At 40.8% G+C, this 18,090-nt stretch overlaps 1 protein-coding gene across 1 annotated transcript in view; it reads right to left on the bottom strand.

Moving 5' to 3' along the window:
- SLC25A26 (solute carrier family 25 member 26) overlaps positions 1 to 18,090 on the bottom strand; it is a 145,865-nt gene that overhangs the window by 40,907 nt on the left and 86,868 nt on the right. Inside the window, exon 6 of the mRNA XM_074957437.1 lies at positions 4,873 to 4,917. Coding sequence (XP_074813538.1) covers positions 4,873 to 4,917 — 45 coding nt within the window. The remainder of the gene's footprint in view (positions 1 to 4,872; positions 4,918 to 18,090) is intronic.

The raw sequence follows: 18,090 nt of genomic DNA, 5'->3' as shown, positions 1-18,090 counted from the left end.
CCTCTCTCCTAGAGCCAAGACACCATAGTGGCATTCAGCAGAAGTGCTTACCTTAGAGTACCCAAAAATTTTTGTTGTACGGGATTTTAATATTTATCCTAATGTTTGCTGTGCTTGCTGTTAAAATTTCAATGAGCATTGTAGAGTTTCCACCTTTCTAGTTTCTTATATATATTAGAAGGATCTTTTTTTTAAATGGAAGTAAAAAACACCATAATATTATACCTCTGTACACAGCGGGAGGGTTTTAAATGTAGGCAATAGCATTGGACTTGCTTTACTTGTAAGAAAACCAAGCAATATTTGTCTCCCAATAAAAATATTAGATGTATGAAAAAAAAGTCACAGTGGTTTCTTTACTTTTTTTTCAACCTTTCAGAGATATCAGGATTTAAGAGAAGGGTACACTCATCAGCTAATTCCAACTCGTGTACTCATGCCAGATACCCACATAATTGGAAGTCAAGCCTCCATATTTCACATTTTCATCAATAAATTCATATCTTGCCAATCATTTCAATATGCCCTTTGCTAATGCCCATTTTATGAATAACCTTATCTGTGTGGTATCCTCTCTCTCTAATTGTCTGTACATATTATAGTGCCATGATATGCAATACTCTACATTTCAGGTAGTACAACCTGTCAGTATTTACAATTATGATAGTGCTGTGCTTAGAATATGGCTAAAGACCTGCCAAAAGAACAAACATTAAGTACAGGCTTCGTGCATGGCTGCTTGGGGCAAAGCAAAGACACAGAACGGGACATAGATACATATGATTTACCATATGGGATCAGACGACTGCTTCTTCAAGTCTAGTACCCTGTCTCTGGCCTTGGCCAACACCTGATATCTCATTGGAAGGAAATCCCTGCTTCCCTTCCAGGCATCTAGCTAATTGTGCTCTCCAGGGAGGTGAGATGTTTTCCTTGACCCCTGCAGTAATTTGCTGGTGCACAGACGCATGAGACTGAGTCACCAATGACTCCGTTTATACAACTACAGATTTTATTAATGGTCATAAAATCATCCAGCCACAATATATGATTCCCTCAGCCAAAGCAATGAATTGACCCTATACGCCTCATACACTTATCATTACTTAGGGTGTTTCACCTCCCTTCACAACCAACCCTTTTAATACAGCCCAGCATAGCCCCTTAGACAATAGGTGGACAACCCGCATCAGTGACTGGATCCCCAGAGACCACAAGCGACAGCTGGGGAGCCCGAAAACGCGTTGGGCTGATCCCATGACAAAACTCTTTGGCCAGAAATGGAAAGAACGTGCTCGCGACAACGGAATGGTGTGGCGGCGACTTGGGTTTGCAGAGGGACGGACGAGGACAAGCCGGACAAAGGTGACTCAATAATTTGAGTTAAGGTCTCTGTGTCAGTGCTTTGTACTGCCTCTCCTGCTCTTTGCATTCCTACCTGCTGTTTACTGTTTCCCCCCCTCCCTTCAAAGAATCTGTGAGAAGAGCTGCCGCTGAATCCTATAGCTGCTACTCCTCAGGTGCTCACAGGTGACTATTGCTTTAGTATTTGTTGGGGTGGGGGGGGTTAAATAGTTTAATTCAATCTTCTGCAATCAGTTACTTCTACAGCCAGGGCTCCTGCTTTCACTGCTGTGACTTTGATGTGACAAACCTCTAGCTCTTTATCAAGATGCTGAAAAGGAAATGACTGAAGTACGTGCGAAGAATTTTAAGATCCCTACTCTCAGTAACAGGTTGTTATTTGTAAACCAATATACTGAAACTGGGCTATGGTACGAGCTGTCCAGTCTAAGCGTTGCTGGAAATATCCACCAACCTGTTTAGATTATCTATGATGTCTAATCCTAAAAGGCTTGTTTATTTAGCCAGCGAAATTCAAACTGTCTCCTTTACGGCCTAGGTTTTAAACAATACATTTTATCACCACAACTACGTGAACGTTTTTTAAAACAGCTTTACATTCTGTGAAGAGCTACATCATGTTCCTGCTTTATGTGGTTTTGGAGAGCACAGTGCCCTTTTTTCATACTGCCATGTCTAGTTTCCAGAACAATGCTGCGGCACCAGCAATTACGATGTCACGTCAGCTCTATGGTATACGAGTTCACTGAAAGCTGCTCCTGTACTTTGGCATAAAAACAGATTCCTAATAAGGTAGCTGAAGTTACCCTGTGCAACAGGACAATTCCCAGATACCACACTCAGATAACATCACGATGAGCACATTGTGCTGGGATTCCTACAAAACACTCAACGGCTAGGCAGCTGGTGTGCTGCTTATTACACCAATCCTCAGTCTCTCGTTGTTACCTCATGCTCCCCCACCCTCACCTTTTGGCTCTCGTCTTATCGTTTGGTGGTAAGCTCTTTGGGGTAGGGACCATCTTTTCTTTGTATATGGGTGGCTCCTGACTGGGCCTTGATTGAGGCCTCTAGGCATTACCACATTACAACAGATAATAGGGATTGGTGTGAAAAGTACAGACAGCTCATTTCACCAGCACAACACCTGCACTGAACAAGGGTGCCGTGGCACAACCCATGCAAAAGTACAATCGCCAGTACCACGTTCCATCCAGCACCAGAAGTTAGTCCAGAAAGAGACAGAGCCAGGCTGGTCTGGGGATGTGCTATTTAAATGCCTCTCCTGGGAAACCTGTGACTGTGAGGAGCCAGAGAGCAAATCCCAAGCAGAACAGCTGTGGTGGGAGTAAGGAGAGGACTGCCACTGCCCCCTAAGCGCATCACCCTTACCCCAGTTCGGACTCACTTGCAGCCTGCAGGTACAGTAATGGTGTACACTGCAACTCCTGCTTCCATTGGGGTGAGGGGAAGTATGTGACCAGGTACATGGAAGTTAAAGCTGGTCGAAATTTTTTGCCAGAAACATTTCCTCAATGAAATACAGGGAAACGACAACATCAATTTTTTTGTTGTGGAAAAACAACGACAATATTGACAATATTTTCTTGTTCTTCTATGGGAAAATTTTACACAAAATGTTTTATTTCCACTGGAAATCTCAGAATTATACATTTAATCATTTCTGAATCAAAGTTTTTCAGATCTTTTCATGCTGCAAAATTTTTCAGTGTTTTGACATTTTGCCCCATTTCATAGAAAAACCAGATGTTGAAACATGAGTGTGTTGGACTGATATGTGTCTGTACAGGTCTACATTAACCTGCTAACTCCATTCTGTTATCTGAATGCCATTTTGATTACAATCCATTATATGTGCTTTTACTTTTGGCACTGCTGAGTCCCATCTTGAGCTGAAATGCCCAGGAGATGTCTATATCTCAGGAGTGGGAGTTAGAGGATCTTCACTGCAAGAGCATGCCTAGAAGCCCAGAGTTTGAGCAGTTACTGGCTTCTGTCCAGATTCAGTGAGCCTAAAAGCATATGGGAGTCAAGGTTTGGGTCTAATGCAGCAGCCTGGTGAGCCTCCAGGGTTGTAACAATCAGAATTTCCCACAGATGGAAATTCCGTTTTCCAACCCAGCTTTCAGAGGGTTTCACAGAACCAATCCTTCAGTCCTGTAAGGACAGGATAGCTCAAATAACTGATAATGTATCTTCTTTTTCCTAGGTCACTGGTTTGAACTGAGTTCTGGCTGCTCATGAATGAAAATTACTAGCATCTGCCAGCTGTTTGGTGGGTATTTGAAATTATTTTGTGGTCTCAACCAAGTTCCAAGTGGGTAAATGCTTATGTCTCCGGAACCACTGGTACAATTAATATAATTGTCTCTCAAGGAAGAGTGAAGTGTTTCAGTCATCTTGGAATCTCGACTATTCATCAGTCCTAGAACTGCTTCCTTTGGAACAAGGTCCATGCACACTGATGCTGCAGTGTAGGGGAAGCTAGCACTCCTACCGCTTTTTGTGCGTCTGTTTTGTAAGAAGAGGGGACTTCACTTTACAGTGCTGTCATCCAACAATTTCCAGGAGTCCAACTCACTTAATAATAATAATATTAATAAAAAATCCCTCCACCCCCCTCCATCATATAAATATAAAATCCTACCACAACATTTGCAATGGTCTGCAACAACATTTTGCACTTCTATTCTGCCCTCTGTGCAAGGACATCAAAGCACTTTACAAATGTTAGCCTCCCAATCTACCTTGGAGGTGCAAAACTAACAGCTTAACCATTTGATGAGAAAACTGGGACACACAGAAATTACATGACTTGCCAACGGTAAGTAGCACAGGTAGGAACAGAGCTCTGATCTCATGAAATCCAGTTCTGTGCTTTAAGCACTAGGCCATGATTCCTTCTGTTGGACAGCAATTTCACCTTATATAAAGAATGCAACCAACTGGAGGGATAACATTCAAATAAAGTTGCATCATTCTAGAAGATTGCTCTATTAAAGTATCTTCTGATTTACAGATTCTTTAAACAGCCTTTCAAACAATTGGTACAAAGCCAATCAGAACACCAATGACATATTGTGGGTGGCTCTTCGCAACAATTTTATTTTTTCAGTCTCCTCTGCACAACTCAAAATTTCCTCTTTACCTTCAGGAGTGAGATGTTGCAAATTCAGACAACACTGATGGCTCCCAGACAATTTTAAATCGATACAATTAGGTAGGACAGCAAACAAAACTTCTGGGGTATTTATCGTCAGTTCAGAGCACTGGGATTTGTTTGCAAGGCATATATTAAAGCTTAGATTGCTGTCATTTTTCAGACATCCAACCAAACAATTATCATATGCAAAACTAGCTTTGTACATGCATTCTCTGAAGTGTCCATATCTGTTAGGTAAGCTACCATATAGATAAGCTACCATACCAGCTTCTAAAATGTACACATTTCTAATGTCACATGCTTGACACACTAATGGGTCTTACCTTTAAGGCCTCCCAAATGGGAAACTGCACCAGAGAGAAAGGAATCTGGAGGGGGTAAAGAAAAAAAAGTCACAAAAGCAAATTAGTTTGGCATGTTCCTTGGCTGGCTAAATTAGGAACAGTTATTGTTCACTCAGTGAACTGTAGCTTATTACATTTATAAATCTGTAAGGATTACTTTATGTACACTGCTGTTAGAGGACTGGTTTCACTAAAGCAGTTTTTACTTTGTTTATCACGTTCCCTGCTGAGAGGTTAATGTATTTTTACCAGGGTGGCCTGTAAGAGCAATAACTAATATGATCTAGTGCCGGGAATTTCTCAGTTTGACTTTTAGCCAAAGAAGCCATAAAGATGGTTCAAGCACCACACCACTCAGGCCACAAACACAGCTTGATGAGGAACTGTCGGATAACATGCACTGTCACACATAATTATCGAAAAGTGGAGGGACGCTTAGTGTCTTAAAGGGACGTTAAAAATGGCATAATGAGGTTGCAAGTTTATCGTCTCTATTGTCCGAAATGGATAATTAATTATTAATTATTATCATGATGAGACAGACAAGGTGGCTGAAGTAATATCTTTTATTGGGCCAACATCTGTTGGTGAGAGAGACAAGCTTTCAAGCTACACAGAGTTCTTCTTCAGCGCTGTGTAAGCACGAAAGCGTGTCTCTCTCACCAACAGAAGTTGGGCCAATAAAAGATATTACCTCACCCAACCTTTCACTCCAATATCCTGGGACTGACACGGCTACAACAACACTTCATATTATTATATTTATATATTTGTATTTTGGTAGCACCTAGGAGCCCAAGTCACAGATCATAACACAATTGTGGTAGGCACCGGACTCCAACACAGAACAACAGGACGGTCTTTACCCTAAAGAGTTTTCACTCTACGTATAAAACAAGAGACAACAGCTGGAGGCAGACAGAGAGGAGTACAAAGAAACAACATAATTACCACCACTTCTGATAAAATGCCAAGCCTCAGCTTGTAAAAGCTTCCAGTATTTAATATAGACAATAGCTGTCTTGTTAAATCTATGGAGTGATATAGTAAGATGCAGTATAATTTAAGTAACTGTAGATTATTAGAAACATTCATTGTGGATGTACGTAAATCTTATTAAATCTAAATTACATGGAAGTTTGAAATGGTCCCTAAACATTACATTTATCCAACATCAGAAGAGTTAAAGTTTGTTTTATTGTGTTGCAACTAATGATTAATAAATGAGTCTATTCCGTTAATCTGCCAGGCAAAACTTAGCTTGACAGACACCTGCCACAGAAAATTTGTTATCTATTCAGGCAGGAAATGGCAGTGAGATGAAATCAATGCTGATGCTGTACACTGAGCTGACACACTGAAATCTCAGAGGAAGTTTGTCATCTTGAACAAAGAGGACTATCCCTTGTGGCATCTCAAAGGCCCAAAAGAAAGGTCAAACCTGGCTCTTATTTATCAGGGCCCTGAAACTCTAGCATAGCACTTAAATTTCTTTTTCGATTTTGGGTGACAAAGTCCAGTTATTTGACAGAAATGCCTCGTAATATATTTATGAGAAGATATAGAGCCACATGCTGCTGCATCGTTGTCAAATGGGAGTTAACTGCACCATTTCCTTGCACTGCAGAATTAAAAGTGACATAACCTTCTATCATCTACACCAGAAAAGAGATATAATAGCCATCATATTTGCTCCAATTTGTTAAAAAAAAAAAAAAAGAAAAGGAAATGCACTAAGTTCAGTTTATACCAAACAAAACAGGCCTCCTAACACATACACAATCTCAAATTTCTTCCTATTGCACTCTGAGTACTAAAAAAAAAATCTGTTAACATGAAGACAAGGGATGCTCTCAAAACAAGGTTTGTTTTATCTCTATTACTAATTAGATGCATTTCAAGCAAATGGAAAAAAGTTTAAAATTTCTATTTGATTTTCACCATTTGAGTTGCCTGATTTCCAAAATGGCAGGGGGTGGTTTAGGGCTCAGACTCTAAATGGTTCAAAGTCAACGGGATTTGCACAGGCTTACAGATCCACCCGTGAGAAGGAGCTTGCTGACTGGGGCCTAAATCCTCACCCAGCCCTCACAAATCCTGTTTTAATCGAATTTTAAACTTCCCCAGAGATACACTAACATTACGTGTTCTGAAACTTTTCAAAACAAAACCTACATTCTGGCCCAATCTACTGGGCAACATCCCTTTAAAAACACAGTGAGCGCACCAGAGTAGATTAACATATAAAAAGAGAACTTTCTTTAACCATGTAATTCATACAGTGATAAATTTATTACACTTGTCACAAGCTTTTTACAGTGAATTGAAGCGAGAAACCCCCTCACTTTGAAGACACTTCTTCCCTTGAAGAACTGTGATTTGATTGCGTTTGTTATTTTCCTTACAAAAACCTTCAGATATACAACAGAATCACACCCAGCCAAGCAATGATATTTGTGCCTGAAATAACCTAAAACAACAAGAAAAATGTGGTTCACACATGTAGAGAACTTTCTGCCAGCAAATATGAAACTCTGGCGAGCTCCACCAAATCTCTCATTTGATGTTCACATAAAATAGACAGACAGTATCCGTTCTCATGTCTGGCTTGATGTTCTATAACTGTACTGTTTATTCAATAGAGTTAAATCCTACACCAAAAAAAAAAAAAAAAAAAAGCAGCTCCCATACATATGTAAAATTATTATTCTAATGTTTAATAGATGGACACTATAGCCAGTTGCTCGGGGCCTGTATTTTTTAATGTTCAATATCCAATTTACTGCAGATTTTTATTGTTTTCAAAGATCTGCTTAATTCTCGTGGATTTTAAAAAAAAGGGATTTTATATTTTTAAAGCCAGTGATTTTAAAAAACGAACACTGAAAACAGCTGCACCCCAGAGTAACAGCAATAGAAAAACAAACTCTCGCTTTTAAAATCAAACTGCAAGTGTGTTTCACCTAAGAGTTGAGAAGCTTTCAGCAAGTGAGACGAATTTAAGGAGGAAGTTAAAAACACTGCCAGACGGATGCATCAATATTGAAAATTGAGGTAGTACTTATACCCTTCATAGCAATAAAATAGTGTTTTGATTGAAGCAATTTAAAATTTATCAGGCTACAGTTACAAAATGTGCCCATTCAATGCTGATAAATCTGTGATGTTAAATCACAAGCTGACAGCACCCAGAGGGAAACTCAGCAGCCAGACAGCAGGGGTAGCATGTTGAAGGAGCTGCAAAGAATAAATAAATAAACAAATAAATAAAGCCAGGCCCTTCAAAACTGGAATCCCCTTCAGAATGCAAGAATTCTTCTACATAAAGAGAAAACAGATGTTCGTGGCTGGAATTTGCATGTGGCTTTAGTCTCTACTAGGATACAATAAAACCACTCTTCGGCTCGTCCTCTGAGTCAGAAATTAAATGGTGGCCTGGCATGTCTAGTCCAGCTGTGCCTTCCTTTCCCAACTTTTATTAGCAATATATTAAAAACCTAAAAAGCATAAGAAATGAAAAATCATGTGGTATGTGTTCTCAAACCAATATAAAAACTACAGATGTTCTTACTAATCTGCAGTGCATGTTTGTTTATTCAGGTTCTCTGTGTGTCTAATTCAGCGGGGCTTTGCTCTCGGAATTATCTGTTTTTACAAATGCTAGAGCAAATACTAAGAGAACAGCCAGCGGAGACAATAAAATCACCTAAAGGAGGAGATAAGGGCTTTCTTCTCTTGCACGGGTCTCTTTCACTCTTTTGGGCTCCCATTCAGCAAAGCCATGTGGTTAACGTGAAGCACCTGAATGGCTGCACAGAATTCAACAGTTTAGGGAGCAAGGGGGGCCTTTGCTCCTTGGGAAGTGAGTGTGCAGAAGCAGCACAGCTATTGCTTCCATGGGGCTGTATTGATAGCTACAGAGCAGGCCTACTGCTGCTGCAAGGCCTGGTTTCTTCCTTGTCCCCACCCAGACTTGAAGATCCTACATTCTGTGTAACCCAGAGACTGAACCAAGGACCTCCAGAGCTGAATGCATGAGTCTCTACAGCTCGAGCACCAGGTTTTCATGCTGAGAGCATCAACAGACTCACAATCTCAGTGAACAAGGCACAGAGCAGAACACAATCTCATCGGTGGGTTAAATACTTCCCTTGGACAGAGGTAGCTCATCCCGAGCATCTGAGGCCCACCATAGTTCAAATCCAGGATGACTCTCCACTTCCGTGACAGCCACCATCTTGGCCAACATTGGGGATTGTACTAGGAATGTCCAGAGCTGAAAACATGAGTCTCTATAGCTCAAGCTAAAGAGCCAGGTTGCGTAGCAAGGGGCTATAACAGACTCAAATCCTTTCCGAGTCTGGCACAAGGGGTGACACATAACCCACACGCCAGTGGGTTACATTCTGCAAAAAAAAGGGCAGTAAGACCCAAAATCAGCAGAATCCAACAATTTCTTGTTCTTGCCATGCCCCTCCTCATGACTTGTGATATCAGTCACATAAACGGCTCTCACGGATACCTTTATGGCACGTTGTTCATACAGTAATACTGGCAGCTGTTTATCATGTATTTATTAGGAATAGGATATTTTCATAACTCTATTGCCACTGAAGCCAATGGTAAGAACTCCCATTGGCTTCAATAGGAGCAGAGTTAAGCCAACACTTTTAGAAAGTATCACCAACAGTCTCACTTAAAGGCATTTGTACACATGGCATTTCCACTCATCACTGTAGTACTAAAGCATATATTTGCAAAGGGTGCCCCTCACCGTGGTATCTGGGCAGTAGTTGTCAAACCGGTCTTAGCTTCCTATTTCTCCACCGTAACCACATTTGAACAGTGTAAGGACACACTGTAGTTCAGAGATTGAAAAAGAAGATAGAAAATATTCCATAAACGTATCTAGATTACAACTGTATACTTCCATCTTGAATAAACAACCGTTTTTTGTTTGTTTATAACTGTATTTAAAAGAAAAATGCCTCCTTTATACGAGATGGTTCTTCTTTTACGATAGGTTCAAGTTGCAGTCATATAAACAATCCTGTTTCTCGGCTGAAGTTAACACCAAAACATTTCAATTAATAATCATAGTAAATCTGTTTCAGTGTCTTCTCCTCTTAAAATTCTTCACGCACTTATACAATCTATCTAGATTATGATCAACTGACATTCCACTTATAAATATACTTTCTCCATAATAGGATTTGAAAAGATAGCATGAAATGACGTAAGCCTTTCACTTGGCCATGTCACAGGTCACAGCAATAGATGTGATTATATATAGCGTGGTATAAAGCATCCTGATTGAAGGTGATGGTGCATAGCGGCAATGCACAGCCACTCAACATACGGTCCTTAAACCTGTTATTGTCTACATTCATTTTTACATTCAATTAATACTGCTTGCCAGGCTCCAGTTGATGCACTGCAGACTCCACAAGAAACCTAACAAAGATAATTTGTAATTTTAAGCATGACCGAAAGGCTGTCAAACTGTAGATGTCTTTTCTGCAGTTTTCAGAGATGAAAGGATGTAGCGTTTCTCTACCGTCACATTAATATTACTCACCATCTGTCCTACATGGGTGTTTTGAATATTCATTAGCTGGCATCTGTAAAGTCTTTTGACAAATTAAACATTCTATGTGGCAAGTGTGGTTTAATTTGGTTGAGAGCCTCTATTACACCCTTATCTTTTAAGCTCATGTGCAAAACTGCATTAAATGGGTGTGGTTTTCTTTTAAAAACCACTGCTGCTAAGTTACAAAGGGATATCCTCGTCCAGTCCTCTTCTGGTAGAAGGATGCTTAATAAACATACAGTCTCTTTATGGAGGCCAGTGTTGAAAAGTGAAGGGGATATATGTGAGAGCTCCAGCACAGATATATGCCTGCCCCCAACATGTGGGGAGAAGAGAAGCACTGAGGCAGATATACAACTTAAATACAAGAGAGACTGAGCTAACAGATTTCAGAGGGGTAGCCGTGTTAGTCTGTATCAGCAAAAACAAGGAGGTGCCACAAGGACTCCTTGTTGTTTGAGCTAACAGAGATCCTTGTAATGAGTGCAGAATGCTTTAACCTTTCACTGACAGTGTTAGGGACCATTTTTTTATTCAAGGCACTCTCATCATAGAGATGGGATGAACAGCCTTAAAATTCCCACTCTCCCACTCCACCCTGATATTTTGATGGGAGGGCAAAGCAGCTTTACAGAAATTGACTGAGGTTACATAGATAACCTGCATAGGACGTTAATCTTCACAAACCCAAGACTTGATCCTGCTCCCCATCTGACTTCAACAGGAGGAGGATTGATTGCACCCCAAATATGCAAATACTCTAGCAGATTCTCTCCTCCCTGTCCCCAATAGCCCCACAGCGTCCATTGTCAAAACAAAAGTCTGTTTTGTTATTCGTTCTTGAAAAGCAGCATACCCAAAAAATGCACAATGAAAATGAATATTCCAACATCAACTTGTACATGCTGTTTTTAAGGCACAGATAAAAATCTTTCAGGATAACAGATGAGTTTAGCAGCTCTAAAAGAATGAAGGTATTGTTTAACAGGAAGCAGATGTATGTCAGATGGCAAACTCATTAGAATGTCCCATCGTTAAAGGAAATAGGATAACAATGAGCCGTCTGAAAAAATGTGAACTGATCAGGAAATATACAAGCCGCAGCTAATCTCCTATTTATTGGTAGGTAATGCCTGTAAGTCATGCACATGCATTGAGTTTAGGACCATGAAGGACTAATCTTTGCTCACATGAAAAAAACATAACAGTAGAACCCTTAACCATGGAACTCAACATTTCTGGAAAAGTCTTCTGAAGCACACATAGAAAGGAAAAAACAAACAAAAAAAGCCTGACATTTGAAGAAGCTAATTTCTTTAAATATACTTGGTTATGCACTATGGGTTCAAGGGAGCAGTTCTATTTGAATCCATAACATTAAAGATATTTTAGGTGCTTTCTCTGTGGTTTTGTTTGTTTAAAGTACAGACATAGAAACCTGTCATACAAGCAGCTGTTACCTTGGACCCTCCAGAGATACACAAAATGAGACCCAAGAGAATTAATTTATGGAAAAATGCCTGAAAGGCAGGCATCCATACTGGAATAGTGTTATATCTTCAATTACAATGCACCTGAAAGATTCTTCAGAGCCCAGTCCTGCACTCCTTACGCAGGAAAAATTGCCACTGAAGGCCATGGGAACTTTGAGTAATGCATGTAGGACTTGACACCACGGAGCATTAATAAAAGGAAATTAGTTAAAACAAACAGTATACAGTTTCTTGCCAGAGGGGAGGTGGGTCTATGGAGTGTATGGTGGGGGTGAGTGTTGCTTCATGAAGTAAATATTCAGTCAAATAAAACCAGATATCAGTGCATCGAAACTGCACTGACATCAGCATGGGAATATTTCTGGGAAAATACCTGCCCTCAGAGTAACAGCGACATTACTTAACAGAATGGAAAAGAACGTATGTTCTCCCCTTTCCAAGTGTGTCCGTCTATAATAGTCTTCTTGTTACACTTCTACATAATGCTCACAAATAGGACACAACAGAATTATTTCATGCAGCTCTTATCCACGTAAATTACACAGTTGTCTCTCTCTCTCTAGGAGGTTTCAGAATCTCATTTAAAATATTCTACAGGAAAACTCACTGCCCCCTTTTGCCCATGGGCTGGATCCAAAGTTCACTGGCGTCATTGGGAGTCTTTCCACATGACTTTGATGGGCTTTGAATCAGGCTCCAGGTGTGACAAGGTGGAGGTAGTGGGTAGAGAGAACGCAAGGATTCTAGTGTCCTACACAAGGGCCGCGTTAATAATTCTGCTCTGATTGCATGGTTCCAAGGAAGCCTGGGTAGCCAGCTTCACGGTACGCGCAGGTGGTGGAAACAGGCACTTTTTTTGACCTTCAGTAAATAGGGCTGTGGAGCAAGTTGCTTTAGGTTTACTGCACTGGCAGGATGCCTCACAACCCAGCCTCTACAGCTCTGCTTCTACCTCCATTTGACCCTCAATTCCAAAAAGCGCTTAAGCACATTCTTAAGTTCCACTGAAGTTAACGGGACTTATGCAGGTTTTTAAATGCTTTCCTGAATAGGTATGAACTGAACTGCTTTGCTGAGTTGGGGGCCTTGAGATAGCCAAGGATTTTATCGTGTGCATCTCCCTTCTGAAAAAAAAAAATCAATTTAACCAGCTGTTAAAGAATACATAGCTGTCAAGGGTATAATTTATTCCATCATATCGGAGGTGAAAACAGCACTGTATAATAGCCACTGCATAAGAATAGCTGCAAGAATAGTCACTACAATTTAACAATAGCACGGAACATCATCAGCAACTAGAATCCAGCTGGAATTACCTTCTTCAAAGTATTTGAGCCCATAGACAGCTGTGCTTAATATATCTTACACCATTATCTCCATCATGTGGCAGAGGGGAAAATCGCAGATTTATATCAAGGTTTAGAAATGCCAGACTCTGCTATGTTATTTCATTTTTAAAACGTGTAAGAGATTTTTTGCCCAGCGTATGAGAAAAGGAACAGCTGATGTCTCCCTGTGGCTACCGATATTAAATATTTACCTAGTGCCATTACTCCATGGCTGATCTCGTTGGGCAAGCAGCAGTATGCATTGGTCTGGTAGTTAATCTAGATAAAAGTAAATCCTTGGCCATTACCATCTAGCAGCCTCCAGCTCATAACCAGCTCAGTATGAATCTGTTCAGACATGGCATTGAGCAGGTAGGAACCACCAAATACTTGGGCAACATCACAGACAAGTGCCAGAGGATGCTCAAAAGATGTGGACACTCATAGAGTGTTAGGATATAGATATTCAGGCCTGTCTGCAAAGGCCTGTACTTTAAGAATTTAGGTGTATTCTTATCACTTGGCTAGTTCTAGAGGTATAAAAGAAAGAATCAAATCACTGTCTGCTGGTATAAGGGCCTTCTCTTACTGTGACAGTTTGAGGCCCTGTTCTTAGGCTAAGGCCTTTGGCTAAGCAGCAGAGGCAGCCATAAGCTAGGAAGCGAACAGTCACATCCTCACATTCCAAACTAGTCACATTGAAATAAGGTGCTATTAGGCTGTTAGGCACTATCTGGACAGGATTGTATTCCTATCACCTCCAGAGAAAGGGAAGTGCCTAGAAAATGTAAAAGGAAACTTAGTTTGATAGCATCCTGTCTGGCAAGAACTCACTTATCAATAGCTGGGATGTGAAATCCTCACTTCTGTATTGTCTTGTCATTATAGTTCCCACTTTGCTATTGTTTGTCTGTATAATCTCTGTCTGGTTCTGTGACTGTTCCTGTCCGCTGTATAATTAATTTTGCTGGGTGTAAACTAATTAAGGTGGTGGGATATAATTGGTTACATAATCATGTTACAATATGTTAGGATTGGTTAGCTAAATTTCAGGAAAATGATTGGTTAAGGTGTGTGGGTGGGGGAGATGGGAACAGGGAATGGGGGTGCGGAAATTGGAATCGTGTTTTGCTAAAGGGGGAAATGGGACCAGGGAATGGGGGTAAGGAAATTGGAATAATGTTTGGCTAAGGGCAGGAATGGGAACAGGGACACAGGTGTAAGGCTCTGTGGTGTCAGAGCTGGAAAGGAGGATACTAAGGAAGGAAACTGGAATCATGCTTGCTGGAAGTTCACCCCAATAAACATCGAATTGTTTGCACCTTTGGACTTCAGGTATTGTTGCTCTCTGTTCATGCGAGAAGGACCAGGGAAGTAAGTGGGTGAAGGAATAAGCCCCCTAACATAAAGCAGCTGCTGCAGCCATATTTCAGGCCTTTCAGTGGCCTCTGTGAGGATGTCAAGACATCTCTGAGCTACAGCTCTGTAGAACCACCGTTATACCCACTCTGTTGTACAGCAGCGAAACATGGGCACTGAGGAAGGTTGAAAAACACCAGCTTGACATTGTTTAGCCTCATTGTCTTCAACAGCTGCTCCACATTAAGTGGCGAAACAAAATCAGAAATGAGGATATTCGAAGCCAAAACCTGCAACCGCCACCATTGGCGCAGGTTCTGTTTTGGCAGCTTTCTCGCTACGGATATATTATTATTAGAATGGAGGACCAACGAACTTCAAAGCATGTGTACCAAGGAACCTGCTACACAGCCAGCAACCACATGGGCACCAAAAGCTTCAGTAGAATGCTAAGATTGCCAGTGATGGACAGAAAATGAACATTCAGCCAAACCACCTTAAGGATCTAGCCAGAGACTGATTTGGGTGGCACTCGATCTGCAAAGAGGCATTGTCCTTTTGGGATTTGCCAGGATGAGGATGATTATAACCGCATGGCACACTACAGATAAAGGAAGAGACAGTTCCTGCCCCAAAGAGCTTACAGTCTCACTAGAGATGCAGTGCAACAACTCAAGGCAATGAAATAAAGAATCATAGGACTGGAAGGGACCTTGAGAGGTCATCTAGTGCAGTCCCCTGCCTCATGGCAGGACTAAGTATTATCTAAACCATCCCTGACAGGTGTTTGTCTAACCTGCTCTTAAAAATCTCCGATGATGGAGATTCCACAACCTCCCTAGGCAATTTATTCCAGGACTTAACCACCTTGACAGTTAGGAAGATTTTCCTCATGTCCAACCAAAACCTCCCTTGCTGCAGTTTAAGCCCACTGCTTCTTGTACTAGCCTCAGAGGTTAAGAAAAAAAAAATTTTCCCATCCTCCTTTTAACAACCTTTTACGTACTTGAAAAATGTTATGTTCCCCCCTCGGTCTTCTCTTTTCCAGACTAAGCAAACCCAATTTTTTCAATCTTCCCTCATAGGTCATGTTTTCTAGACCTTTAATCATTTTTGTCGCTCTTCTTTGGACTCTCTCCAATTCGTCCAAATCCTTCCTGAAATGTGGCGCCCAGAACTGGACACAACACTCCAGTTGAAGCCTAATCAGCGCGGAGTAGAGTGGAAGAATTACTTCTCGTGTCTTGCTTACAACACTCCTGCTAATACATCCCAGAAGGATAACAGCATTACACTGTTGACTCATATTTAGCTTGTGGTCCCACTGTGACCCCCAGATCCCTTTCCGCAGTACTCGTTCCTAGACAGTCATTTCCCATTTTGTATGTGTGCAACTGATTGTTCCTTCCTAAACGGAGTACTTCGCATTTGTCTTTATTGAATTTCATCCCATTTACTTCAGACCATTTCTCCAGTTTGTCCAGATCATTTTATTTTTAATCCTATCCTCCAAAGCACATGCAACCCCTCCCAGCTTGGTATCGTCCGCAAACTTTATAAGTGTACTCTCTATGCCATTATCTAAATCATTGATGAAGATATTGAACAGAACCAGACCCAGAACTGATCCCTGCAGGAACCCACTCGTTATGTCCTTCCAGCATGACTGTGAACCACTGATAATTACTCTCTGGGAATGGTATTCCAACAAGTTTTGCAAAGAAGGAGGGTAAAGGGGAAACATGATGAGGGACACTTACAGAAGAACAGCCATACTGGGTCAGACCAAAGGTCCATCTAGCCCAGTATCCTGTCTTCTGACAGTGGCCAATGCCAAGTGCCCCAGAGGGAATGAACAGAACAGGTAATCATCAAGTGATCCATTCCCTGTCACCCATTCCCAGCTTCTGGCAAACAGAGCTATTGTGAACGGTTAGTTATGCACAGGTCCGGATGACTAGTCAAAGTAGATATCTTGATGATGACATTATCTTATTTAAAATGAGCTTCAGAAGCCCTTTAAATATTTCACTTTAGTATTTTATGCTAATTCAATAGGGCCTAATTCAGCCAAGCATTTAAGCACGTGACTAATCCCATCCATGCTTAGCCAAGCACTTAAGCACTGTTGACGTAGGTGGGATCCCCCATGTGCTGCAAGTTAAGACTGGATGACTCTCTAAATAAAATATATGTTCTAGTTAATCCATAGGATGTGGCCTTGCAGGAATTACTGGGTGAAACTGTTGGCCTATGTTATACACAAAGGCAGTCCTATAGATTATCATTGTCTCTCTAGTCTTAAAAATCTATTAATTTATAAAGTTAAGAATGCACTTTGCTGAGTCAGGGCCGGACTTTGCTGAATCTGCTCTGACATTACAAAAAGGGAGGATCTAAAACTTATTAACCTGAATGGAAAACCACCCCCAAGTGATTTAAATGGGCATTGGATCAGGCCCTAAATGAACAGCTAGACAATGCAAACACAGATCGGTACATACGTGCAAAGGCTGTTTTTACTTTTTATTTATTTTTTAAGAATTTAACCAATTCTGCAGGTTCCATAGGTAAATAAACAAAGCTCTCGGAAGTTCTGCAGACCTCTCTGCAGCTGTGAAGGCTGCTCTGTTCCAAATGGGGTGTTCCCCCCACACCGACAGCTAACGCCATGTCAGATTTAAAATTTTATTAAAGCTAATGTTAAAAAAGTTATAGAATACATAGGTTGAGAAAAGAGTGTCTATACATCTGGGTATAGTGCTTAGATTATCCACAAATACAAAAAGTTTGTTTGTAAAAGTCATATGATACTTAGAGTACATAATCAGCAATAACTCAAATTTTGGTGCATAGATTTAACAATACAATTTGGATATTAGAATCCAAATACTCAGGTACATCACTCATGAAAAGTTGTACAGAGATTTGGTTGTGGAAAGCAAAATATATCAATGAGTGGAGATTGTCCCTCAGTAATTGAGAATTCGGTAGGTTGTCCATTTATAAAATACAATCCATCAGGGAAGCATTTCAGTTACTTTCCTGACTGCGCTTCTCTTCGGCACTCCAGCTCATCCCTCCTGGTATTGCTGATGTCCGGTGATGAGTTCTATCTGGAGATAAGTGACACTGAACCTGATCAGATATAGCGTATCCTCAAAATACAACTGAATTGTGTCCTGATCTCTGGACTCAAGAATGAGGTGATATACAGCATGCTAATGAAGACTGAACATCTGAGCTCAAACAGGACTAAAAAAGAAGGGGAGGCGGAGTTATGGAGTTTAACACAAACAGAAGCAGAACAAAGAACATATACTCCTTTCAGAATGATACTGGCAGTTTGTTGGGCTGAGAAGGAGGGTATAATATGCAGAGTCTTCAGGAAACTTAACCAAAATTATTTCTAATGAAGTTTGCACCT

This window comes from Natator depressus, chromosome 7 (assembly GCF_965152275.1).
Source record: "Natator depressus isolate rNatDep1 chromosome 7, rNatDep2.hap1, whole genome shotgun sequence".
In the NCBI taxonomy this organism is placed as follows: domain Eukaryota; kingdom Metazoa; phylum Chordata; order Testudines; family Cheloniidae; genus Natator; species Natator depressus.
This window is presented reverse-complemented; position numbering and strand designations above follow the sequence as displayed.